General features: G+C 47.4%; 1 protein-coding gene across 4 annotated transcripts in view; it reads left to right on the forward strand.

Moving 5' to 3' along the window:
* The window catches only part of AGBL4 (AGBL carboxypeptidase 4), a 1,241,053-nt gene that overhangs the window by 1,084,155 nt on the left and 129,779 nt on the right, over nucleotides 1-27,119 (forward strand). For all 4 annotated transcript variants that reach the window (XM_046660687.1, XM_046660683.1, XM_046660686.1 and 1 more), the window contains exons 8-9: nucleotides 2,207-2,321; nucleotides 20,492-20,603. In XM_046660687.1, the coding sequence (XP_046516643.1) occupies nucleotides 2,207-2,321; nucleotides 20,492-20,603 (227 nt within the window). The remainder of the gene's footprint in view (nucleotides 1-2,206; nucleotides 2,322-20,491; nucleotides 20,604-27,119) is intronic.

The following is a 27,119-nucleotide window of genomic DNA, read 5'->3' on the forward strand; positions in this document are numbered from 1 at the left end:
CCATCCTGTTTTGCACTCCCCCCGCTGCCCTTCAACCTTTGATCCAAGTGAGTTTATTAACGCACATCACAGTTTCCAGGTGCTGTCTCAGGCAGTTAAAATACAGGAGTTCTAACCCAGGCACACAGCAGTCTTCCAGATTACGTAGTATTATCCCTGCGTCAAGATGAGAAAATTGGTCAGAGAAAGCTAGTAACTTCTCTAGCTAATAGCCAGCTAGGATTCGAATACAGGTTCCCAAGTCTGTGCTCTTTCTGCTTCCCCAGTCCATGCAACGCTTTTGGCCCATGGCTGGGGATGGCATTTCCTTTCCATTCCTACTTTCTCCAACATTTCTCCTCATATTCCTCTCCACTTACCACCCCTCCCCGACACCAAAAAAGAAAAAAAAAATGAAAGATCTCCCAATTTCCTGATCAATGGGAATGATTCCTGTTGAACTGTATCTGACCTCAAGCCAAGAGATGAGTCTAAAACCTCACCTCTCTTTGCCCCACACTCACTTCCGGGAGAAGGAGCTCAGAGTGGCTGTAGCCTCTGGTCTGGCTTTGTTTCCTCTCATCCTTTTATTAGCTGCCTAATTGGCAGCCCGATTAATCTGCTCATCTGTGAAGGAGGACGGATCACAATGAGCCACTCCATTTCCAGAAGCCATTCTCTGAGGCAGCGTGGCCAGGCCCTGAGCGCAGGCTGGCTCCTTGATGGAGGGCTGCCCCGGGAGCTGGGGTCAATTAGCGGACAGATTAAGCAATTATTAGCCCCTAACAAGGGTGCCTGGCATCATTACCCTGTCTGTTTACTGGCAAACTGCAGCTTTAATATGAAGACCAACAAATAAATTAGGGCATCTGCTCTACCGCCGTGTCGGCCGAGAAGGAAATCATGTCCAACTGGCTTTCGGCTGCTGCTGATTCTCAGCCCTGGCCTAATGAAAAGCCTGAGATGTCCCTCACTGGTCACAGCAGCTTTGGAATGTGCTCTGGAGCAGTTTCTCATTCCAAGAGCTAAGTGCCTGCCGCTGGGCACGGGGATTGTTCTTCGTTACCCTGCTGTCATCCTCTGGTCTGTCTGTCAAAACCTACTTATCTTTCAGGGCCCAGCTCAGAAGCTCCTTTCTCCTTGATGCCTTTCCTCCTCTCCAGTGGGAAAGGACTTCCCCTTCTGCATTTTGGGAGGGTTTTGTGCTCTCCTATCCCTTTCCAGCATTACAGTCATTTCATGGAATGCCAGGGTGCCATTTTGCCCATTTTTTTCAGGTCTCTGATGAAGAAGTAGAAACATGGAAAAGAGGATGGAAAAGGCAAGGGCTCAGAGTTGTTGTTTTTTTTTTCTCACTCCTGTCCTGGAAGTACACGCAGGCCATCCCAAGAATGAGAAGAGTGAGAGGGTCAGTCTTTGCACTGGTTGCAGTGAGGAGGGTGCATTCCAGAGGTGGTCACTGTCATCTGGGCCGGATGTGGTGGTGGCCTAGAGCAGAGGGATGGAGATGAGGGGCAGATTTGCTGGATTCAAGGAAGAGACATGGGGACTACCTGATTCTGGGACAAGAGTCGTGGGAAATTCAATGTTTCTAAATTGGGTGACCTGGAGGCAAGGTGGTGCTGATGCCAGTGAGTTGCAGAGAGGACAGTCAGCCCTGGAGTCTGGGAACAGAGGACTCTCAAAATGGGGAAAGGAGCAGAGTTGGAGAATATTGAAGAAACCTCCCTCTCCTTATGCGACTTTAGCCAAATTCCTTCTCTTCTCTGCTTCCTGGTGTGCCCGTGAGCAACATTAGGATTTAGATCCCTAAGGTCTCTGACTCCATAGTCATCAATCCAATGTCAACATTTAGCTAACGGTGTGTCCATTAGAGAGCATCTCTTAATTTATGTTCAACTTATCCTGCCTCTCCTCCATCTCTGTCTGTCAAAACCCGGTAGGTCCTCCAAGGCACAGCTCAAATGCTCTCTTTTCTAGGACGCCCTTCCTGTGCTCTCCTTCCTGCCCCTGAGCTTCAGTATTATGTCTTGAACCATGCCTTGGAAACAGATATATTTGAAAAATTCACTGGGCAACACCTAATCCGTAGCCATACATCCACAGTGGCTAACAACATAGTCCAAAAATCACCTATTTAGCTCTGACTGTTTTCCAAGCTGAGGAAAATGCACTCCCTCCTTCTTGAAATGCTTTGAAGTTAATCCAGGTGTTTCTCTTTCCCTAGGGATCATTGACTTCCTCATAAGCCAGCATCCTGTTGCCCGCGTCCTACGAGAACACCTGGTCTTCAAGATTGCACCAATGCTCAACCCTGACGGAGTCTACCTGGGCAATTACAGGTGAGGGACAGAGGAGAATGCTTGGAAGCTGGTGGTCATAGGAGGGTGGTATGGAAGCAAGAAGAAAAAGGGGATATATTTTTGAGGAAGAATTTTCAGACTACCCATGAGTTCATTAGAGGGAGTTTCACGCTGGCTCTTGAGGACGTGGCTAGTGAGCCTTGGCTGTTTCATGCACAGCCACCTGAGGTCACTTGCTAGGATTTTTTGGGCACCTTGCTGGACCAGTAATCCGGAGACCTAGTATCAGTTTTGGCACCTATTTCTTATGTAATCTCAGGGAATTCACTTTGCTTCTCTGCTGCTCAATTTCTCTTATGTAATGGAGACAATAATTGCTTACCTGGCAGGGCACTTGTGAGCATCAAAAGAAATGGTGGGGGTGAATGTGCTTTGCATAATATCATATAGTGGTTATAATGTTACTGTTTCATTTCTGTGTCTCTCATTAGAGATCATTAATGAAGGAGAGTGGCATCCCAGATCATCTGAACAGCATTTCTCTTTGGTTTGGGCATATGCCAGTCCCACACTCACTCATGCACTCATATCTTGAATGCTCCTTCTCCCGTCTTAGCACCATTATTTACAGCCTAAAATTCCACTGCCCAAGGGATCATCTGCCGAAAGAACATTGAATCCTCTGAGATCGTTTTATTACCCTTATTTCACAGTTGAGGCAACAGACTTGCCCAAAGTCACAGAGCCATTAAATTGTTGACTGTCTAACTTCACAGCCCAAAATTTACAAGTTTATTTCTGATTAGTCCCACAACTCAAGAAAACACTCAAACTCCTCAGCTTTGTGTGCAAGGCTCTGTATGACCTGGTGCCTGTCTGTCCACCCTCCTGCCTCACCTCCCACCCTCTGCTCTAGCTTCTCTAAGCAAAGCCTAGTTCCCTAGACTGGTCTGCTGACCCCCGAAACCTTACCTTCATAAAGGCGGCCTTCTGCCCAGAACCTCCCCCTCTCTTCTTCTTCTCACTAACCCTTCTTCACAACCCAGCTTGTGCCCTTTCTTCTGGAAAACATTCCCCAAACCCCCAAACAGAGTTGGCCACTCCCTCCTCCGAGCTCCCACAGGTCTGGTTACTGAACAAGTCGTATCCCATTGCACGGACTCCTCCGGCCCTCAAGTCGGCAGAGGGCAGGGACTGAGCCTGAATGCTCTTCGTGTCCCCGCTGCCTAGCAGCAGGGATCAGCATACAGTATATGCTCAAAAAGTGCTTGATGAATATGAGTGAAAGAAAAGGATGACTTACTGATGAAGAAACTGAGGCCCAGAGATGAGATGGGACTTGCCCAAGGTCAGTGTCAGAGCTCAGACCAGAACCCAGATTTTCTGATACCCAGCCAGGTCCATTTTAAACAGGGTTGGTTTACTACTTTCTGAGAGCACGGCAGTTGGGTCCAGAGGGGCTTCCTAGTCCCCTCGGGTAGTAGTTAGAGAGAGCCCACGGGATGCACAACGCCTTAATTAAAGACAGTTTGCTTCCTCTGTTAATTGGCTCAAGTGATGGTTCATTAGCCCTGGCAGGTTTTATGGCTTGCTGCAGGCCTGAGAGCAATGCCTTTCCACCTTCCCCGGACAGATTGCACTGTCGGTGATAATGGTGGTAGAAAGACCATTGATTTATGTTAACATTTCTGTTTAATTATCAGAGCGGCAGTGGTCAGGGAGAGGTCAATACTGTCCACTCCACACACTTATTTTTCTCATCATCTGCTGTCCAGGGATGACAAGTTGGAAAAAGGTCTTGACCTTGGCCAAAATGCCTCCCCTCTCTGGGCTTCAGATGGCCAGTGAGGTGTTGATGGGGAACTATGTGCTCTCTGTATGTCTTCAAGCTCCAAATTTTGTGATTTGCGATTTCAAGATAAGAGAGCTCCAACCCTCAGAAATGGTTCTGTACTGAAGGAGAGCCCCCTACGTTCTCCTCGTGAAGATATGTGATTCTCAGGAGAGTTGGAGGAATCTCTAACCACAGGCATTAGTCCTGTTGCTAAAACAGCCCCGAGTAGCGACAAAAAGCCTGTCAATCATGAGAATTCACTACTAAAGATTTGGAGAATGTGAAACCTAATAACAGAGACTCAGAACTGAGAGCATCAAGGTGTCTTCAAGGTCCTCTAGGCCAGCCCTTCCCCAAGACACTCCTGTCAACAGCAGCATTTCCCACGGTGTGATGGGGCTTGCCAAGGCATCATGGGAGAAAAAAGAATTTGGAGTTCAAGTCAGTTTGGCTAACACAAAGTTAAGCAAAGTTAAGCATGTTCTTTTACAATAAGATTTTTCAGTTTTCAAGATGCTAATAAATGGGAATCTCAAAAGAGGAATATAGTATTCAGTGTTTCCTAAAGTGTCAAGGAACCCTTTTCCTATAGAGCCTGTTTCCCCTCCACCCCTCACTCCCTCACCCCCGGCCCCAGGGGTGTTAGGGTTCATAAAACACATTTTGGGAAATGCCACTCCAAGAATTCCGCTTGCCCCCTCAGGGCCATGTCAAGCACTCACATGCTTATTTAATCCTCACAACCACTCTGAGAAGACGGATCTTTGCTAAGGCTTCTTTGCTTGCAAATAGTGAAAATCTTCTCAAATTAGCTTAAGTACAGGAGGAAAGTTGAGAGGGAGGGAGGGTAAGAGAGAAGAGGAAAGGAAAGAAGGAAGGATGGAAGGGAAGGAGGAAGAGTAGGAGAGAAGAAGGAAGGAAGGGAGGGAGGGAGGGCAGACAGAGGGAGGGTGCTTGTCAGAATTCTAGGGCAGGAAACAGAGCCAGACCTCACAGGAACTGATCCCATCGCTGGAAACAGGTTGGAAGGCAGACGGCCGCCTGGCTGCCTCTTTCTCCTGCTCTCTGACTTTCACCCTGTCAGCTCCCCTCAGGATGTGCTGTCTCTCAAGCCTCAGTGAAGTTAAACAAACTGCTGTAGGTCATGTGACCCGTGAGGACCAGGCAGGGATGCAGGGCTGTCCTACACACCCCTACGGCCTGCCCCAGATATACCAGACCCTGTGTGGAAAACAGGAGACAGGCCTGCTCTCAAGGCACCTTTCCTTCTCTTCCTCCTCTTCCTCCTTCTTTTTCTTCTTCTCCACTAAAGAAACATGTAATCCAATCTAGGAAGGATAGTCAGGAGATTTAATCATGCAAAGTTCAGATTTAATTATATAAGTATCTATACAATGGTATAGACAAGGTGTGCTCTAGCATTTAGTTGCAAAAGATGGCAACTATACCAGGATAGATAATGCTCTTCATGTTAAGTGCAGCAGCATTACTAACTACACTATGGTGTATGTTACTAGACTGGCTTACGGGAGGGGTATGGAGGACCCATAGTAAACTTTATACAACTCTAGTGTACTCCACAGTGGCCGTCTATAATAGCTGGGAGAATGACAGTAGATAACAATGATATTGTGGTATATAATAAAGACACATGGCAACTGTACTCTCTGTCTCACTTACTATACTCCAGTTTCATGGCCTTTTTTTCGTTCCAGCCCTGAGGTTTAATGCCAATTCATAGGAAGGCCTTCCCAGCACCTCCAGGAAGAAGTAGGTCTCCCTTCCACTCTCTCCTAGCACTCGGTGCTGTCCTGTCCTAGCCTGGCCCCACATGCAATCATGTGTTTGTTGATGTGACTATGTGTTTAATGGTGGTCTCCCCCTCTAGACTGTAAACTCCACGAAGTCAGGACTTTGTCCACTTGTATTCCCAAAGCTTGGCCCAGTGCCCAGCACAGAATGGACCTTAGATGTATATGTCCTGAATGAAAAAATAAACTCAACAGCAGTGTGTAGGAATTGTGCCGCATCATGAAGCAACAATCCCCAGTGTAGAGTAGCCATCACCAGATGCTGCCAGCCCGCTAAGCGGCCTCCAAACTCCGGTTGTTTTGATCTGACGCTGTTGTGATATCAATACCGTGATGAGCTGCTGTTATGATTGAGTGAACCCTGAACTCACAGCCACACGTAGTTATTGTACAGCGTGACACTTTTAAAGGCACTTAAAAACCACATTTGACCATTACAACATCTCTTGAGAAAGGAAAGAGGAGACTGATGCTTCAAAGGTGAAGGGCCACGTTCAAAGCCACGTGGTGCCTCCAGGGACTCTCCGCTTTCCCAAACAGGTCTGCGTCTTACACGCTGGAGGTGGGAGCAGAGAACTGGGGTCTAACTTTCCCCACTCTCTAGAGGCTTCTTGTCCTTGGGCAAGACACTTCTCTCCTCTGGCCTCAGTTTCTCTCCTGCCCTCTTGGGAGAGGAAAATGAAGTGACAGGCACCTTCCATCATTTAGTAGAAGCTCTGGGGAGAGGTTCTGTCAAGAATGGTGTGGCTGCCACCTGGATGAACCTGGAGGACATTATGCTGAGGGAAATAAGCCAGCCACAAGAGGACAAATACTTAGGATTCCACTTCTATGGGGTATTTGGAGTAGTCAGAATCATGGAGACAGAAAGCAGAATGGTGGTTCCAGGGGCTGGAGGGAGGGGGAAATGGGGAGTTACTGCTTACTGGGTATGGAGTTTCAGTTTTAAAAAATGAAGAGTTTAGCAGATGGATGGTGGTGATGGTAGCACAACATTATGAATGTACTTAGTACAACTGAATTGTACACTGGAAAATGACTAAGATGGTAAATTTTATGTGTTATTTCAAATCAATTAAAAAATATGTAAGAATGGTATGACTGCTGATGCAATTTGAGCATCTGTGGAGAGTTTAGGGGGATGCAGGGCCTAGGAGTCTTGAAGGATGAATGCTGTAACTTCAGGTACTGCAGAGCCAAGAAGCTGCAAGGCGACTCCCAGCTGGAAGGCCATTGGGGTAGGGGGGATGGGCTGAGTGAGTCTACAATGGTTGGTAATTCTCAGTGTCCTGTGGTAGGCATGGCTGCCCACTCACAATGCAGTGTTTGCACTCTCTCTCTCTGCCACCTCCTCCCCGCCATCACTTCCTTTGCAGAGAAGACAACCCCCACCCCAACCTGTACCCCACTACGTTTTCTTCTGAGCATATGCAATGCCCAAGTTGCCTTGCATTTTTGCCTTTCGAAAACAGACTCTCCATCTCCTTATGACAATATGAAACTCTGTGTTGGGTTTGCATTTCTTAATTAGGTGCTTGTCATTGTGTATTCCATAGAGCCACGTATAAGTAAACAGTCATGGACCTTTGAATAAATTTATTGGTTTTATTTATGTTTCTGGGCATAAAAATCTATAATTACCAGGTATAGCCTCAGTATAACTGGTATTTAATGACAATTACTTTTTGTTACCATAGAAATGAGTCCAAAGTAGTTACCCATAATTTCTCATTTCCCAAACCTCACACATGCTGAATTGCAATATTACCATAGTAATTGCCTATTAGTCATCATAAAATACGCAGTTACCCAAAAGATAGCAGGATGCTGTGAGATTTCTCATCTTCAGAAAACTTCAGTGCTTCTTGGGAGTGTGGAGGTGGGGGAGAGGAACAGACCTTATGGGTGGTGCAGAAGTGATTCAGCTTTACAGCAGGCACTGCAGACCCCACCGTGGCAATGGATGCTGCCGTGATCTGCAGACCCGCACCACAGTATGTCTCTTGGCCCCGGCGATCCTCAGTAGCAAAGGATGCTCCAGTGCAGTAAATCCAATTTAAGTAAGGTTTGTCGAGGGCCTGCTGAGTGTCAGGCCCTGCACTGGGCCTCCGGGAAGGAGATGGAAATCAGAGGCAGCCCTTGCCTGTAAGAAGCCCAGTGTTTGTACTGGAGGTGCGCGTGATGCTATGGAAGCTGAGATATAATAAGGGCTGGTGTCTAAGTTGCTACTAATTGTACATTATATTTCTCATCTCCTTTAACCCCCACGATAGCCCTGTGAGGAGGTAGTGTTATAGCCTCATTTTACATGGAGAAGGAAATTGAAGCACAGAGGCACCGAGCAGCTTGCCCCAGGTCCCCTGGCAGTGGGGTCAGAGCAGCTTTGCGGAGCCGGGCAGGCCCACCCCAGCCTGCTGCAGATTTCACCTCCTGCTACACCGTGTCCCAAAAGCAGGGAGTGCTTCCTTCCAACTGGGGGCGATGAGCGAGGGTTTCTGAAGGATGGAGGATATAAAGGAGTTCACCAGACATAAAGGAGAGATGAGGAGAGCTTTGCGCAGCAGAACATCATTAAGCGTGGCAAAGGGTGAAACACCAGGGGAGGTATTTCCAACACACACACACATACACACATGTGCACACACACGCACACACACACACACATTATAATGGGTTGACCTTGCCCACCTCAACATCCAAAGGAGGAAACATTTTAAACTATCGAAAATAGAATAGAACATAAAATTAGCTATATAAAATGTAAAATACACGTCAGTATTCGATTTGGTTTTTGGCGGCATAAAAACTGTTCCATATCAAGCTAGAAATGGAAAACAAAGATCCATTGCAAGTATTGCCTCACTGAGAGATCTACCCGTCCCTCCTCACCCTGCCTCTTTCCCCACCCCAGCCATCTGCCCCCATCTTGGTGCGTCTGTCATAGCATCATCAGCCTTGGAGGGGGAGGGGAGCTCAGCAACATCTGGTCCAGTGCCCCGCCCAGGGCAGGGATCCCTCAGCAGTATCCCTGAGTGACAGCCATGCCCCCTCTGCTTGTCCACCTCTGGGCCTGGGTGGTTCCCTCCCTTCCAAAGCATCGTGCTGCTCTGATGTCAACTCTGACAGTTACACAGTTAGACAGTTTCTATTCAGGCTATACCTGCAGCCCATCACTTCTGCTTCTTCCTCCTGAAGGATTATCCAGGTCCAGTCCATGTTTTACATGGTTGCCCTTCAGCTCTTTGAAGATTGTGTCCCCCCGCTCCCCACTCACCCCAACCAACACCAGCTCCTCTTCTCCAGGCTGAACATCCCCAAAGCCTTGCAACTTTTCATATGTAACCTGAAGTCCATTCCTCCCCATCCTTCCTGCTGGCCCCTGAACATGTCCAGGTGTTTGTCATTGTCTGTCTTTGAGGCATGGTGTCTGGAAGTGAACAGTTATGATGACGACAATGATGATGATGATGGTGGTGATGATGATGGTGAGGATGATGATGATGGTGATGATGATGATGATGATGGTGATGATGATGATGATGATGGCAATGATGGATAGCTAACGTCTATTGAACCTCACAGGCCTGGTGCTATTCTAGGCATTTTGCATGTATTGTTTCACTTAATTCTTAGAATAACTCTATCATTATTCTCATTTTACAGATGAGAAACTGAGGCATTGGTAGATTAGGTAACTCCCTTAAGTTCATAGAGCTAGCTAGTGGAGTAGGGGTAGGAGGGGACCATCACAAGCCTAATTTGGGGAACGTACTTCTCCTGACACAGCCCACATGCACATTGCTATCTGACGCTGAGCTCTCCTCAACCCAAATCTTTCCCACTTGCATTTCTGCTTAGTCACAACTCCCCTGGCTTCTCTTAGAGCCTTTCAAGAAGCCTGTGGCATAGACAGCACAGAAATCACTGTCTCTTTGAATAAAGAAGAAACCAAGCCACAGAGAGGCTAAGTAACTTGCTCAAGGTCACACAGTGAGTGAGCCACTTAGTCAGTCAAGATGAAGTGCAAGTGACAACAGGGGCCAGACAGAGCCTTGCCTCCCAGAGTCTCTCTCCTGCTTTATGTAACCTGAGTGATGTTTCTATGGAGGCTGAAAGGACATTGGGGCTGGCAGTGTAATCAGGTGTCTAACCCACAAGTGCACACCGCCAAAACCAATTATTCAAATGAGCTTCCCAGCCAGGTTCCACGGAAAAGGCCAGATGGCTAGATGTCTGTGGAGGCAGCTCCCCATCTCTGTCCCTGCAAGCGGCTGAATAGAATTTCAAAGTTAGAGTTGATAGCAAGTTGATTTTAATAATTGATTCTACAGTGAAGACAGGCCTCCGAGGAGACAGTAACCCAGAGTTAGTGGCTGAGGAGTCTGGACGAGCAAAACAATGTGATAGAGTCAAGAACTTCATCATTTCTGGTCTTAGTTCCTAAACCACTGCTTGAATAGGGTCAGCTCTCAAAGTAACGTCCTTCCGTGACTCCCCATTGGCCATCAGAGGAACCTAAACTCTTTGGCCTGGTACTCAAGGCACACAGTGTCCCGGCATCTCCTTCTTAGTGTCATCGCCCACGGTCCCCCTTGCCCATCCTGCACCACCACCCTCCATCCAGCCCTCTCATCTCCCTGGGCACTTTCCACTGCCCCAAGCCAGCCTGCCCTTGCTCACACCTGTGCCTTTGCTGGCGCCCTGCCTCGGTGTGAGAAACCTTTCAACCAAATCGTTTTTTCTCCCTCTCCTTTGTTTCTCCTCCTCCCTCCTTCCCCCCTTCCTTTCATCAAATGTTCACCCAGCACATAATTTGTACCATGCACCCAGCACATACTTTGCACCATGCACCCAGCACATACTTTGCAGCACGCACCGGGACCCGAGGTAGGCTTTGTCCTTGAGGAGGAGGTGTTGTGTGAGATGAGCCTTGAGGGATGGGTGGGAGTTAGCAAGGGGAAGAGATTGGCAACTTGTTCTAAACCAAAGGAATAATAATGTTAGATAACAACAGTGATGATAATAACGTGAACACTGATTGAACTTGTACAAGCTGCTAGACCCTGCTCTAAGTGTTTCTCATGTGTTGTTTCCTCTGGAGATGAAGGGGTGATAGCTCATCATACTCCTGCTCTGCTCTCATCCTACTTCTACCCATTTAGAAGGAGATGCAGGGATTAGAAAGATAGAGGTCAAAACACAGCTTTATTATTGATCAAAGCAGGATTTGGAAGGCATGGCTTATCTCTGTGGCTAAAATTGATCTCCTTTTTCTCCATCTCAAAATCCAACTTCCCCACCAGACACAAGAGAGCAGGAAGTGACCTGCCTCCCAGAAGGCACACCATGTGGCAGAGAGGAGGCCAGAATGACCCACCCTGCAGGGTTGCAGATGCAAACAAGCTGGTGGAGGGTCCAGGCCCAATGGGTTCGGCGACTTTTCTCCAGTTGACCAATCAGAGAAGTTCCATCCCCTCTCTCAGGAAGAGGAGGTAAGGGGGTGGAGGCAAAGAGCCACTCTCTTTGTTCGTGGGGACTAAAAGTGCCCACTGGGATTAAAAGCAATGGGGGATTCCTTCCAATAACCCCATGGACCTATGCGGTAGGTTCTTATTTTTTCCTCATATTACAGATAAGGAAATTGAAGTGAAAAGAGTGGTTAAATCATTTGCCCATGGCCCCACAATAATAGGAGATCCAGAAGTCAAAACCAGAAAGGACTTGGAGCCCAAGGCCTCAGGCTCTGAGCTGCCTTGCTGCCTGAGCCCTGAGTGAGCAAGGAATCTTGGGGAATGCCGAGTGGTCTGGCCTGGCTGGTGTATGTGGTCAGGGCTGCAGCCTACAGTGCAAGTTGACACACTACAAAAAGGCACCAGCCAAGAGAGCAGGTGGAGGCTGCTGTGCGGCCCAGGCCTGAGCAGCCTTGTGACTTGGTGCAGTTGCATCAGCCCACAAGACGGGGCATCTTTTTGCAATTAGCTCATAGAACGTATAATGTGCAAGCCTCGCATGATGCACAGATTCGGGGGACATGGTGTGGGGAACTGGAAGAACAAGTGGGACCAGATTGTGGAGGACCCTGAGCGTCATACCAAACTCAAACACAAGTCTGGCTAACGTGCTAGCACTTATCTCAATTACACAGTGTCCCCAGCATTTTACTCAGCTGATCTCACTTAGTCCACAAAACAAGCCTGTGAGGTAGACAGAGTCCGCATTCTGCAGACCGGGGCTGGGGCACAGGGAGGTCAAGCCACACAGCTGATACGTGGCTGAGCCAGGATATTATCCAGGCAGTGTGGCTCAGGCTCAGACCAGGTGGGCAGGGGTCTCGCTGGCTCCCAGATCTGGTGAAGACCTAAAGGACTTTCCTTCCCCTTTGTGTTTCCTCTGCCCCTTTTCGCTTAAGAAATTGAAATAACCAATTCCTAGATCCAGGGGCCAGTGGGCTCCTTTAGAATACGTCCGTCCTCAAGCCTTTTAAAACAGCTCTTTTCACTTCTTATCACTGTTCCCATAGAGAGAAAAGTCATCCTTTACAACTCTACCCTTACGTAGCTGTATGAACTTGGCCTCAGTTTCTCCATGTTTGCAGTGTGGGGATTGGGCTTTATGAAATCTTGGGTCCTTCGATTGGTGACTGGCTCTCAGAATTGTTCTAAGTCACCAGGTGGAAATCCCCCGGAGCCCGGCATTTGTTGCCACCAAACAGGAGACAAGAGGAGGGAGCAGGGAGGACAAATCCCTGGAGTGCGCCCCCAGGGGAAGGGAGATGGCGCTCCCACAAAGGTTCTCCTTGTCCACCAGGAGCGTGTCCTAGAGAAAGGGCCCTAGGAAGTTTGGGATGGGAGGTGATCCCTTTTCCAGGTGTGGTCTGAGCACACCTTTACCCCAATCCTGCCACCTTGCCAGAAGGACCACCGTTACAGGGCAGAGACCTTGCTGATCCTTGGAGGTGGGAAACCTGAGTGCTAACCCTGGCTCTGCTGTGAACCTTGGGCACATCCGGGGCTGCCTCACCTGGATACGCAGTGTGTGCATTGCACAAAGGCTCCTGGTCAATGGGGCCAATGGGGGCTGCGACTCTGCTCCCAACCCCACATCTGGCCAGGGCAAGTGACATCCCATTTTGTACTTCACCCACCCAGAAGGGGCACCTGTTTGTAAGTTGTCAGCCTAGAGGGAGGCACCTTTTGTCAATTTGCATAAAGGTACCCTTTCACGCTAGTCCCTTGTTGGAGACTCAGTTTCCCCATTTAAAAAAGAAGAGGCTTGCATCAACCCCTCACCACACTTGCGTCCCAGGACCACTAAGAGAGGGTAGAGTGATGGTTAAGAGCATAGGTTTTAGAGCCAGGCAGACTGGGCTCAAGTCCTGCCTCAGTCACTTGTCCTTGCGAGGCTACGGACAAATTACTTAACCTTTATGAGCCTCTATTTATACAGTTTAACTGAGAGTTGGCTGTGTACCAGACACTGTACTAGCAATGAAGTCTCAGTGGCAAGTGAAATAGATTCAGTCTCTCCTCCCAGTGCTTTCAGCTCTTTGAGCAAAAGAGATGAATTTGTCCAAGGTCATGGAACTACGTAGTGGTAGATCTGGGACGCAAACCCAAGTCCTTCTGACTTGGAAACTATGTTCTTATCCACCCTCCTCTCGGCCTCCATAGACTGGTCACATCCTTGTTGTGATGATCTAAAAAGGGATGTGGGGAAATGCTTTAAATATCTTGGTGGTGATGGGGAGTGGACGTGTTATAATTATCCCTTGTGTTTGGGACAAAGGACACTGCCTGCTGTCCTCCATCTCTGCGACAGCAGAGCCCACCCCACCTGTTAAGCATTTTGCAGGAGCTGTTCATGACAGATTGTCTGGCATTTTGACGCTGGCCAATCAATAGAGCCGGAAGGTGCCTCAGGCCAAGGGCAATTGAATCCCAACCTTTTAGTGGCATTAAATAAAGCAATATTTATTTTGCTTTTGGTGCAAATATACTTAATCCAATCCAGCTCATTGGTAATGCTGAAAAACTGCTGCATTTGAGGGACGATTGCACGCATGCCCCATACATCTCTGCTTGTCAATGCCACCTTCCAGGGGCACACAGCCCCACAGTGCTCAGGACAAGATTGATCAGGATGAGATAGAGGCACCAAGCTGCCTTTTTCTCTATCTTTTAGATGAGATGAAAAGGAAATCATAAGGAGGGGAATTAAAATCATTGCTCTCATTCTAGCTGCCATTATTGCAACAGGGATGAGGCACGATGCTCTTCACGAGATGAAGCTGTTTATTTGCCATTTGAATAATGTTCTCTGGAACCATTGTATCTCTGCCATTGGGCAGAGGAGGAAGAGATGGGACGGGAAGAGCAGACAAAGGAGTAGCTTAGTGTCTCTTTCATAGATCACACAGCCTTGCTGATGGCTGGGGGGACCTCAAAGGGTCACTATACACCATCCTGGCATCAATAAGACCTGGGTTCGAATCCTGGCTCTATATTCTAGTAGTTGTCAAGTGACCTTCTCAAGGTCAGATCTCTCAGATTTTATTTTCTCATTTATAAAATGGGGATAAATAATACCTACCTCACTTGGTTATTGTGAAGGTGTCTAGCATGTAACAGGTGCTTAAATACCTTTCAAAATATGTCTTCAAGTACTTACCTAAACCTTGTTTGCACCTACAGGATATTTATTCATGCATTTGTGCATCTATTCATTCATTCACTCATTCATTCAATAGGTATATTGAACCTTCTCTGCACCTGGGTCTGTGGTAGATAAGCTGGAGCAGAGGAGGGCCAGATGACTCCAGCATAGTCGCTGCCCTCATTGGGCTCAGAGTTTGGAAGAAGAAAGAAAAGATACTTGAGAGTATCTTCAACTCCAGAGAAAGAAATTATATACGATGCAGTTATATATAAATTTGATTTCCATAAATTTTCATTTTCTACATCGGTCCTAATGTCAAATATTCTGTCTCCTTGGTGCCATAAATAGCCCCATTGGTGTCAGAAAGGGGTCTTAATTTTGAGCTTACACAGAAATTTCATCTTAAAAATATGTAACAGAATAGAAGAGCACCAAGGAGACAGACATCCGGAGAAGAGACCCAGGACTTCACACGCAGTAACTCTGAGCTGGCCACCAGAGGAGTGGGAGCCTGGCATCCAGAGTCATCTTGTCCATTCTCCTGTCCTTAGGTAGCTGATTTGGGTCCTGAAACCACTGAAGTGAAAGAGCCTGCACCAGTCTTGTCCCCTGGTGCTTACAGCCTAGTTAGGGACACAAGCATAACACACTATTAGCCTGTTAGAAATATGTGTAATTTCCAACCATTCTCACTTCCCTGACTTTGCACATGCCATGCCCTCTGCGTGGAATTCTCTCTTATGCCTTGACTTTTGGCAAACTTGCATCCTCTCTTCAAAGCTCAGAGCTCCTTGAGAACTCAGAGAGGCAAGGACTGGGTCCCATGCAAATCTTAAATGTTGAAAATCCATGCAGTTAATGTTAAGTTGGCAATATTGGTAAGCTTTGACTATTTGGCATTTCTTTTTAAAACTGAATCAATCCTTTTTCTAGAATATTTTGTTTTCTTTGTATTTTAACTTAAATTTATTGTAAATGTGTCCTGACTGTAAGTCCCTAACTCTCGGGGTAGAACCCAGTTATTGATGCTTTAGAATCTTATCATGAGAGAGCTGGAAGAGACCTCCATGAGTGAAGTATAACCCCCTCGTTTTACAAAGAAAAGCATGGAGCCCAGGGAAGGGAGGCGACTTTCTCAAGATGATATAGATGTAGGAAATGAGGCCTGTCCCCCTGGTCCCTAGCCAGGGTTCCTGCATCTTTACTAAGACATTTGGTTCAGTAAATGTCTACCTGCTGATAGACTGGTTGCCATTAGAAGGATTCTTTAAAATCAGCTCACAAAGTACCCAGCACACTTACTACTCACTAAAGAATTTCACAAATGCTCTGGCTTCTAAAGAGCTCTAGGATTCTTTGAGGGTTGAGTTGCTTTTGAATCACCAGCCACAGTCTATTTTCATCAGCAGGCTGGATCAAAGAGTCGACTCTTTAGGATATCTCACCTGTAACACTTTTCCTTCAGTTTTGAATCTCGCTCTTTTTAATCAAAGAGGGTTCCTGAAAGCAGCATGGCCAAGTGGCAAGACCATGGGGCACAGGGCTAGGACATCTGGATTCTGGTGAAGTACTGGTGAGGTGACCTTGAAGGAATGGCTTACTGTTTCTGGCCCTCAATGCTCCCACTTGAAAAATGGAATCCACCTGTGTGGCTGGATGGTTGTGAGAACCATATCATATGAGATAGGAAATGAATGAGATTGGGAAAGAATGAAATGTTCATTCAACAACTACCTCAGTGTCTGCCGTGGCCCAGGCTCTTTGTCAGGCACAGGAGTACAAACATGAATAAGAAATCCTTGCCCTTGAGGAACTCACAGTCCAGTGGGGAAGACAGCCTCAACCATTGCTACATCTTGTGCTATAGCCACTCCGATGAGGGGAGCCATGGATGCTCTGGGACCAGAGGGAAAGTACCTATTCCATATTTGCAAACAGTAAATCAGCAAGCCTTCCCAGAGGAGATTATATTTAGGTTTAGACAATTTCAACAAACCCACAATCACCAATACCGCCACTGTCATCACTGGCTACCGTTTATTCAGTGTTCACTCTGCTTTGAGGATTCTGCTGGGCCATTTACAGACATTGGTTCATGTACATCTGCAATCCAGAAGGTCAAGATTGTTATCTTCATTATACATATGATAAAGCAGAAGCCCAGACGGGTTTTAAAAAAAGAAATTTCACAAAGGTCACACAGCTGGTAAGGAGTACAGCCAAAACTTTAACCTAACTGTGACTTCTAAAGCCCCTGGTCTTTACAATGTAGCTCCATTGTTCTGTGTGACTCCATGGGGCAAGGCTGAGCTGGTAAAAAGAAGTCACTGGAAGACAAATTTCAGCTAAAGAGAAGGAAGACTTTCCTAATGGAGCTGTCCAAGATTGAGATAAGCTGCCTGGGGCGGTTGTGAGTTCCAAATCATACAGGTGTCTTGGAGTAAGCTGGTGACTTGGCCAAGATATTGCTGAGAGTATTCTTATTTGGCGGCAGAGGAGAGGCGGTTAACTAACCATCTCTAGGATGCAGTTGTTTCTGATTAAGTCCTCTTATCAACAACAATGTTCCTTTCCAAATTTTTCGATGCTCAGCGGGGGCTGGAAGAGCTGTCAGCACAGCACCGAGACCAGTAGTTCCATCTGCTTGGTGACCAGCCATTGGGAAGTGGACAATACAGGGGCCTGCTAGAGTTTTCTATAAATTAGCCCACAGGACCATACAGCTAGGGATGCTTTCTATTAAAGAAACAAGGACTGACTCCAGTCACTTAAGAAAAAGGGAATTTATAGGAAGGGGCTTACAGAATCAAGCAGAAGCTGGAGGGCCAGACTTGGAAAACAGTTGGCAGAGTCACTCTGGAGGCAGACAACTGGCTGTTGGCTGGAATAACCTCCCTCTGTTCCATGGTCGCACTGCCATAAGACCTGCCCTGCAGCCTTGCATGACCTAGTCCAAATTTAAGTCCTGGGCGGGAGTGGCTGAGGTCTAAGGCTGGGTTCCCTGCTGCTGCCCAGCCTGCCAGGTCACAAAGGGAGCATCTGGCCTGTCTGTCCTCTTTTTTTTTGGAGGAAGATTAGCCCTTAGCCCTGAGCTAACATCCACTGCCAGTCCTCCTCTCTTTGCTGAGGAAGATTGGCCCTGAGCTAACATCTGTGCCCATCTTCCTCCATTTTCTATGTGGGATGCCTACCACAGCATGGCCTGATAAGCGGTGCATAGGTCCATGCTTGGGATCCAAACTGGCGAACCCTGGGTGGCGGAAACAGAGCGTGCAAACTTAACTGCTGCGCCACTGGGCCAGTCTCCGGTCTCTCTTCTGTGATGGGAGAAAAGGGACAGCCACAGGGAAGAAGGAGAGAGAAGAAAGCAAGGAGGTATGAATTCGTACTCTTTAGGATTTACTGTTTCTTTGACACCAGAAGCATAAAGGAGAAGACAACCTGGATGTCTGAGGTTCATGGAACCCATGATTAAGCCCTGGGTGGAGAATTCAGACAACCTGGTTTTCACCCCAACTCTGATACCTGCTACAGTGGAAAGAGCCAGGGTAGAGGGCTAGATTTATAAACAATAGTCCAAAAGTAACACAACTGCTCTGTGTGTGTCCAAAACCCATGGAAAGGACTTGCCTGGGGCCTGGCACACAGTAAGTACATACTAATGACAGCTGTTATTACAATAAGGTAAATGGGCTAAGAGCTCAAGGTTGTGGTCAGACAGTGTGGGCCCAACCCTGATGTCAACTCTTTTCTCAAGCAAATTTATAACCTCTCTGTGCTTCCGTTTCCACGTCTGCAAAATGGGAAAAAGGATAGCACCTCCCTCACTTTGGGAGGATTAACTTAGAGAAAGTATTTGTATTTAGTAAAGTACTTAATTCTTGGCACAAAGTAATGTCAGTATGTGTTCTGTTGATTGTGTCCCTTGATTGTCATGGTGATGTTGTTAAAAGCTGTATGCAGGGCTATCACTGTTCTCACTTTGCAATCAGTGAGAAGACAACGTCAGCACTTCATCGACCTAAACACAGCTATGCAAAGACAAAATAATGAAACTCCTTGCTGGGTATTCGAGGCCCTTCACATTTCACCCCATCTCCCTTTACAGCTTCACCATCACCGCCGCCTCACCACATACTCTGATTCAGTCAAACCAAATTGCCCACCATTCCCCTGACATCCTGGGTGGTTCCTTCTGTCCCCAGCACCTGGAAAAGTTCTGCTCATTCAGCGAGGCCCAACTCAAAGGCTTCTCCTCACTGAAGCCCGTCCCCACGAAACGTTAGTTATTCTCCACATGGCTCCCACAATGCTTATTTAAAGCCATAAGGGAAAATTTTTACTGCTTACCCCCCCACCCCCACCCCAACCATCTTGAAGGAGAGGTGGGTCCCCAGGAGAGTCCTTTACTTTTCTGAGTAGAGTGATAGGTGAGGACGCAAACTTAATGAGCTGAGAGGGGGGTAAATTGTACTGCTTAAGGAAATAGAGAGAGGGGCTTGGAAGATAAGATTCGGGGGGTGAAATAGTGGAACAGAGGGATAGACAAAGGGGACACTTTTGGCAGAGAAAGAAGAGAGAGGGATGTAGTCGCCATCAGTTTTAAATCTAGTTAAAAATCCGCAAAGAGCAGAATTTTATTCTATAGGTGATGGAGAAACATAGATAAATCTTGATCAAGAAAGCAAGATAGTCAGATCTGAGTGGGAGAGTGTCTGGAGACAGGAGGAGGATGGATTAGAGAGAAGGAGAGTGGTAATTTGGATTGTGAGCAAGCACAGGGTCTTAGCCTGGCTGGCCTGGAGAGAACCATCTGCGAAGGCTGGGCAGATGGAGCCCCTGGGACAGAGATCTGCAGGAGGTATCTCTTCCCGAGTACCAGCAGGCTTCGAGCAGATCTGGAGGAAGAGAAGGAGGAAGAGGGAGAGGAGGAGAGCCCAAGACACGACTCGTTAGGGCACCCAAGGGAGAATATGGAGAAGGTCAGGGTAGACTTCACTGAGCAGGTGACATTCGAGCAAAGATTGAAAACAAGTGAGAATGAGTCACTCACTCAGAAATCTGGAGGAAGAGGATTCCAGGCAGAGGGGACAGCCTGCACAAGAGGCCTGAGGCAGGACACACTTGGCGTGTTGGAGGAACAGGGAGGAGGACAGTATCTGGCACAGAGGAAGCAAGAAGGATGGTGGTAGGAGCTGAGGTCAGAGGTTAACAGAGGTGGACCACAAGGAAGTGTGTAGCTTGTTGTAAGGACTTCGGCTTTTATTCCACATCTAACAGGGAACCATCTGAGCAGGACGTGATCTGACTTATGTTCTCAAGGGATCACCCCGGCTGTTGTGTGGAAAATGGGGGGAGGTAGGGTGAGAGGTGGGGTGGGAGGATGCAAGGGTGGAAACAAGAAAACCAGGTAAGACATTATTACAATACTCTGGACCCTGGTCCAAGCTCATGGTGTTATCAGTGGAGGTGATAAAAAGGTGTTGGGTCTGTATATATTCTGAAGGTAGAGACAGTGGATTAGCTGTGGGTGTGAGACAGAGAGGAATAATGGGGACAGCAGTGGTTTGGGCCTGAGCATTTCTTTCCACTGCCTTGTATAGGAGATGTGTGTGTGTCTGTGGGCCCAGAGCAGGGACACTGAAGCGAAACTGCTCCACTGAAATATTTTTGAACCTCTCTGAAACTCAGTCTCTTCTTCTGCAAAGTGGGAATTATAATAGTGACCTCACAGGTTTGTTGAAAGCGATGAATGAATTAATACACGTAGAATGCTCAGAAGGGTCTCTTGCAAAATATAAGTGCTAGGTAAGTGACATGATGCCTGCCCCTACTCCGAACTGTGTTTTGACAGGCGGGAAGCTTGGCTTGTCCGGTCTATACTGACTCTGACTTTGGGTACTGCCTAGGTGCTCTCTGATGGGGTTTGACCTGAACCGTCACTGGCTGGATCCCTCTCCATGGGCACACCCTACCCTGCATGGAGTGAAACAGCTCATCGTCCAGATGTACAACGACCCTGTGAGTAACTGCATCCCCTCAGCAGCTGCTGGTCTTCTGGCTTGATCTGGGAAAGGGCAGTGTTGTCCTGGGATAGTCCACTAGGAGCTGCAAATTAGGAGTACAGGGTCAAAACCAGGGAGGGGCTAGGCCCGCTGATCTCTTTTCTGAATTGGACAGACCTACTACCTTCTCCCAATCCCTTCTTCTCCCCCACCCCTCACAAATATGGGGTTCGGTTGTAGAGGTCTTGTGGGACGAAGGAAATACACTGACCAGATTCACATTTGTCATGACTCTGGTTACATGCAAAAGAAATACAACTTGAATTACTTTAAGCGAATTGGGGGATTTATAGGAAGAGTACCAGAGAATCTCACATAATTGAAGACTGCAGACTGGCCTCCTCCACTTGGGGGGAGTGTGTGCCAAGGATCGAATCCAGTGGCTCCCACCACTAGAGAGTGACATACTCTCATTCTAGTTCCAGTTCCAAAAGGACTGTGATTGGCCTAGACTGGAGGACATGCCCACCTCTGGGCAAGTCAACTCTGGCCCAAGAGGCAAGGATAGGTAAGCACAGGACAGTCTCACTGGAACCCCATGGTTGGACTTGTGGGGTGTGATGGCAGTGGTGAAACTGTTCCCAGAGAAGAGGGCCTGCTATGCCAGAAGGAAGGGGAACAATGGGTATCCACACTGAGTTTGCTCACAGGGGCAAGATTTTATAAGAAACAGAAGACACTGTGGTTTCATAGCTCAGAGAAAGGAGGCAGACCACGATCATTCTGTCTCTGAAGAGCGGTCAGAGAGAACAGGACAGACGTCTTCCAGGTGGAGGCCAAAGGAAGAGGGAAGGCCTATAGAGACATAAAACTTTGTGACAGTGGAGCTGCCTGAGGATGGAGTGGGTGTGCAAGCTATGAACTTTGCCTTACTAAAAGCGTTCAAATTCAAGCTAAATGACACCGTCAAAAATGGTGCATAGAGGAGACTGCATTGTTTGGGAGAATTGTAGTGAGGTTACATTTGAGTCTCTTCCAACTTTGATGACTGCGATTTCCTGACCCCTTGACTGTCATCAGGTGACAGATAGTGACTGCTAAGATAGCAGAGGTCCTAGTGTTGGACTTTTTCAGAGATGCGTCAATGTAACTCATTCCACTTACTCTCTTTGAAGATGCCAATAAAAATATCCTAAATTAAAGAGCAATATATAGACAGACCAGACAAAAATGTATACTTAGAAACAAATGCGTATGTTAGAGCAAGGCTTCACGGAAAAGTAAATCTTTTGGTGCAATATAGTTATCTCAACTCAACTCAGCTGCTATCTTGATCCTCCTACGTGAGCTCTGCTTTCCTAGGTCTTTTTCTAGCCCACCTGCCACGTCAGTGCTTATGTAGCCGTAGCTTTGGTGTACTTGCTTCCTTCTCCAGTTCATCCTTCCTTGTCTACAAAAGAAGGTGTTAACAGTGCTCACCAAACCCCTTTACTACCCTGAACTCCTGATGCCAGCCTGATCGGTTTTCCCGGCAGAGAGAGGCCCCTTCTGATTTCCTCATGAAGTATGTGTTGTCCCCTGGGTTCTGCCCCCCAGCCTTCTGTGTTGACTGCATTTTCTCTGATAGAATCACAAGGCCCCCTTCTTCCACCACCTCCTTCTTAAAGAGAACAGCCCCTACATTTTTTCTGATCTGGCTGATAATGGATATTCAATAACTATTTGTTGAATTGAATTGGACTGAACATGGCAAATCCTGTTATGCCCAATGGAATATGGTTTATAGACACAAAACAGTTGTTCATAGAGAGGACAAGGAGGTACAATTAAAAAAAAAAAGACATGGGGCAGGAGAAATGACAGAGTGGGAGCCACTGGACAAAGCAGTGCTTTAGGTGAATCCCTGAGGAGAAAACTGGGAGGTGGGGGCATGGGCGAGGAACCAAAGAGAAGGGGTTAGGTTTGCTAAAGAGGAGAGGCCTCAGCCTGCCATTGCCATCGTCACTCAAAAGTCATTGGTTTGCTCACAAACAACTGGGCCCTCGTCCATGTTACAGAACATCAGGCAAGACTGAGTTACAAAGATAGTAGGACACACTTTGTGCTATGAAAAGGTTGGATCTTATAAGCACATGTGGTTACTGAGCTAGCTGTGTAAGCCATTTTCTTTGTGAAAGTCCACTCCTTTAGTCCCCAGGTGAGGACACCGAGCACCAATATGAGAGTCAAGCTAACCAGGAACAGGATCTCAGCTCCCTCCGTCTCCTCTGCTCTTCCCCCCTCCTTCTCTCCTTGCCCAATCTTTTACAGCATTCTTTCTTTCCTCTGGTAAAAAACAAAATTCCAACCAAGTAAATTTGAAGATCTGATTGTCTTTATTAAACAACTTGTGAATAGGGCAGCATTCCATCTATCAAGTAGAGAGGTACTCTGAGGAGTTATGCAAAATGGAAAGTTTTGATAGGAAGGACGTTATTAGCAAAAGGAAAGAAGAGATTACTTGGGGCCAGAACATCTTCTCTTTTGGGGGAAGGGACTGGCAAGGGTTTTATCATGCAGATCACCTTTTCTTTCTTGGGTGGGGGTGGTATGGAGAGAGCCCACGGGACAGATGACCTCATTGCTACTGACAAGAAAATTTCAGACTGGTGGATTAAGATTACATTTCTGGGGAAGGTCAGAAACTACAATTAGGATAGGTATTAAATCTAAGTTTGGTATCATGGACTTTAGCACAAGCGATGCCATTTTGGGTTGGTGGTTTTCTCTTTAACACTTCTTTCCACAAATATCTATCAAGCAGTTTCTATACACCAGGCAGTGCAGTTGTAAGAGTGAACAAAACCCTAATCTTTGCAATCGAGTGGGGAGATAAACATCAAACAAATAAATACTGATAAATATAGATTTACAAGTGGTTTCATGGGTTACCAGAAAAAAGAAAAAACCCCACCGTGTGACCCATAGGTAGGATGATTGTAAGTTTCAGCTTGCCCGGGCAGTTCTGATTTACACCTGTGTCCTGGAATACTTATTAATGGTGCCTTCTTTCACTATTAAAAGGGTCCCAGTTTGGTTGATAAATTATATGGCCTCTCTACTTAAAAGCCACGTGACAGCGTCTAGGGCAGTACCTGGTGTGTACCAGAGCCTCCGCAAACACTATTTGGTTCTCATTCAAATTCACATTTGACTTCAGGAGTGCTTGTGTCCGGTTGCAAACTCTGCAGTGCCCAGAGGCACCTGCCCAATAGCTTTAATGCATTTCCACTCCTGACCTTCACTGTCGCTCACATCATCGTAATCCTTCAACCCCAAGCCATCTGAACCGCCAGGACAGCCTCTGGCCTTGTTTCTAAGTGCTCTCTGCCTCATTCCTTCCATCCCGGTCGCCTTCCTCTCACGGAATCAAAAGCAGAGACTCCAAGCAAGACCTTCCAAGATCTGAGTGTGTTCCTCGCTGAACTCCTTCAGGCCTGTGGTGGGCGCTGGCATCAATCAGGTTGGTGCCCTCCCCTGAGGAGTTCACAGCATGGTGGAGACAGGCATTTACAGACAGCTATTCTAGGTGCATTTGTGGAGGGAGGCACAGGGGTTGGGTTGTAGGAGCCCAACCCAGGAGGCCACACCTGACCTGATTTGTGAAGGATGCCCAGGGCAGGGAGGGATTTCCAAGCAGAGGAGACGTCTGTGCATCTGCCTCAAGGGGGAGGCACACTCAGGAGCCTGCAGGTTGTTCACTGTGGCTGGTACTGGGGGCAGACAGATGGGCAGAGGAGAAGTTATTATTTGGGAGAAATTCAGACTTTGTGCTGGTAGGAATGGGGAGCCATTGGAGGATCTTCAGCAGGGAGGTGACAAGACCAGTTCTGCATTTCAGAAAGTACCCTCTGGTACTATAAGGAGATGGATTTGGAGGGTGCCAGGCTAGAGGCTGGAGACCATCAGAGCCTACCGCTGTAGGATTGGAAAGGAGGAGGAGTCGAGATATTACCGAGGGAGACGTGAGGGACTTAGTGACTGTGGCTGATGGGAGAGGACGGAGTCTTGCATGATGCCCGTGGGTTGGCTTCACTGGAGGAGTGGATGTGGGAACGCAGAAGGAACAGTGAGCGTGAGGGTGAGCTTACAGATGCTGACTTTGAAGTTGAGCAGGAGTGGTATGTCCGACCTACGCTGTGGGTCTCCTGGAATAAGCCCTCTGTGTCCTTCTCACCTGGCAACAAGAGCTGCTGTCCTGTCTTAATGATGGTGTTTACTTCGAAGGCTGCCTTCCTAGCCCTGTGCTCACCAAACCCTCCTGCCCTCTCAGGGACTGGGATATTAAATGATGATCTTGACAAAGGAGTGTTTAACTCTGGGGACTGCACTGGATCTCAGATTTAAAGTGGTTTTTTTTTTTTTTGAGGAAGGTTAGCCCTGAGCTAACATCCACTCTGTCTCCCAATCTAGAAACTCTAGAGTCATTCTAAAACTTAAACCCACTGGGTCTCTCTCCCCTGCTTAAACCTTTCAATGACTCCCCGTTACTTGTGGGATAAAGGCCAACGTTCTTGACCTGCCATTCAGGGACATGGCCTATTCATATCTAGGACGTAGAACAGAACATGGCACCCTAGGAAATATTAGGTTGAATGATATATGCTTTAGAAAATTACGAAGGCTGCAGTGTGGAGAGTGGATCAAGGGAGGTGAGACTAAGTAGGAAGAAGAGAGGCTTGTTAGGTGCTCATTGCAGTTGTCCATGTGAAGGACAATGAGACCTGAACTTGTGAGTGACAAGCACTATTGCTGAGAAGAATCCCCAGGAACTGACTGTGGGAGGTGTATGGACCCCCTCCTGCCCCTTCCTTTGCCCCTGGAGTCCCTCAGAACCTCAGGGTAGCTTTTTTGAGAGATTTCTATGCTCAGGGGTGAATTCCCCCCTTTTCCTAAAGGAGAAAGTCCTGTGTTGCTATAACAACTTGGCTGCAGCTCTTTTAGACAGATCCATTTCCTTAAATCATTTAAGGAAAATTAGCTGCCATAACAACATGGAACAGTTTTTTAAAATAGAGCAAAGCAAAGCTGGGATTTTTTTCCTTGCTTTCCTCCTGTAGTCCTCAAGATAAGCTGCTCTCTTTCTGTCAAATAAATAAATAAATTTTAACACATTTCCATGCCAAACAGAGCAGTCGGTGACATGGTCAAAAAACACACACTGAACCAGCTCTCGTTCATACCCACACACAAAATACGCACAGACACACAACACAGAAATATGCAGAAAATGCACACATTCACATACATAAAACTGAAAATACATGTACATAAAAACACAAACATGATAAATAAGAGATAGACACGCAAACAAGTCTATAGTTGTATGTGATGACACAAAGGATATATGTATAAACACACAGCCAGGCACAGTTTCACCATTCAGTTAAAACGGAAGGAAGTGGCCCATGAGGTCTATTCTTAGCATGAGCAAATGTTTCGTTGGGTCACCAGACCCGAAGGCGCTGAGATGGTGACTCCTCACTAGAAACCAAAGGGCACCTGCGTGTTCATACCTGACAGTCTGGGAGGAGAACCTGGCTGGCGGAAGGGGTAAACCCACCTTGGGAAGGATGGAGGTACAGGTTGGGGCACCCCATCCCCACCCTACGTGCACACTTAGAGGTAAACCAGGAGAGCAGGAGGCCCTAGCCATGGCATTTGGGGTGGGAAAATTCTTTGCCCCCTGTGGCAGGGTGTTCATCACCCCCTCGGAGGAGGCAGTCGCTCCCTGGTGAAAACCACATCCCTAGGGCATATGCAGACTGTCTCCCTGAGGGCTCAGGAACTCTAGAATCTGGACTGTGGGTTCCCAAACCTTTGTTCCATCCCCATGTCTCTGACTTTATTATCCCCAAGGTCCTCTGCAGAGACCAACTAAAGTGTGTGGGCTTGTCTTTGTGACAGCAAGAGGCACAGAAAACACTAACTCCCCCACCAGAGTGGCTGAACCACTAATTTGCTCGGTGCTCTTAGACAAGTCTCTTCTCTCTGGGCTTTTCATGTCCCCTGTCTGTACATCACAGGGATGAAAGGATGATCTCCACAGGGCCCTTCTGGCTCCAACAGTCTGTGCTGTCTTGGAGTTGTCTGTTGGTTATATATGCTCCACGGAATGGCAGGATTTCCATGACAAGGCACAGAAGTCCTGACTGCTGCCAGGGGAGGACAGCCTGGAGTGAATGCCTGTGAAGATGCTTAGTACATGGCAGCTGTTCCCTCAATGTTAGTTTCCTAAGCCTCAGTGTGCCCATCTGCTAAGAGGGAAGAGCAGTCTCTGACTTGCTACCTCACAAGATGGAGAGAGAGACCTGACATATGTGAATGTACCTGGATGTAAAGCGTTTATAAGGTGCTCCACGGGCAGCGTGGAGAGGAAAGTCCCGGTGAAAGTTTCAGACTGCAGCCGCTGCTGGAGGTTTTGGGAGGGATAGATTAAATGCTCTCACGCCGCCACCATACATCACACACTTAGATCTACTCAAATATTTTT

This window comes from Equus quagga, chromosome 5 (assembly GCF_021613505.1).
Source record: "Equus quagga isolate Etosha38 chromosome 5, UCLA_HA_Equagga_1.0, whole genome shotgun sequence".
NCBI classification, from domain to species: Eukaryota; Metazoa; Chordata; class Mammalia; order Perissodactyla; family Equidae; genus Equus; species Equus quagga.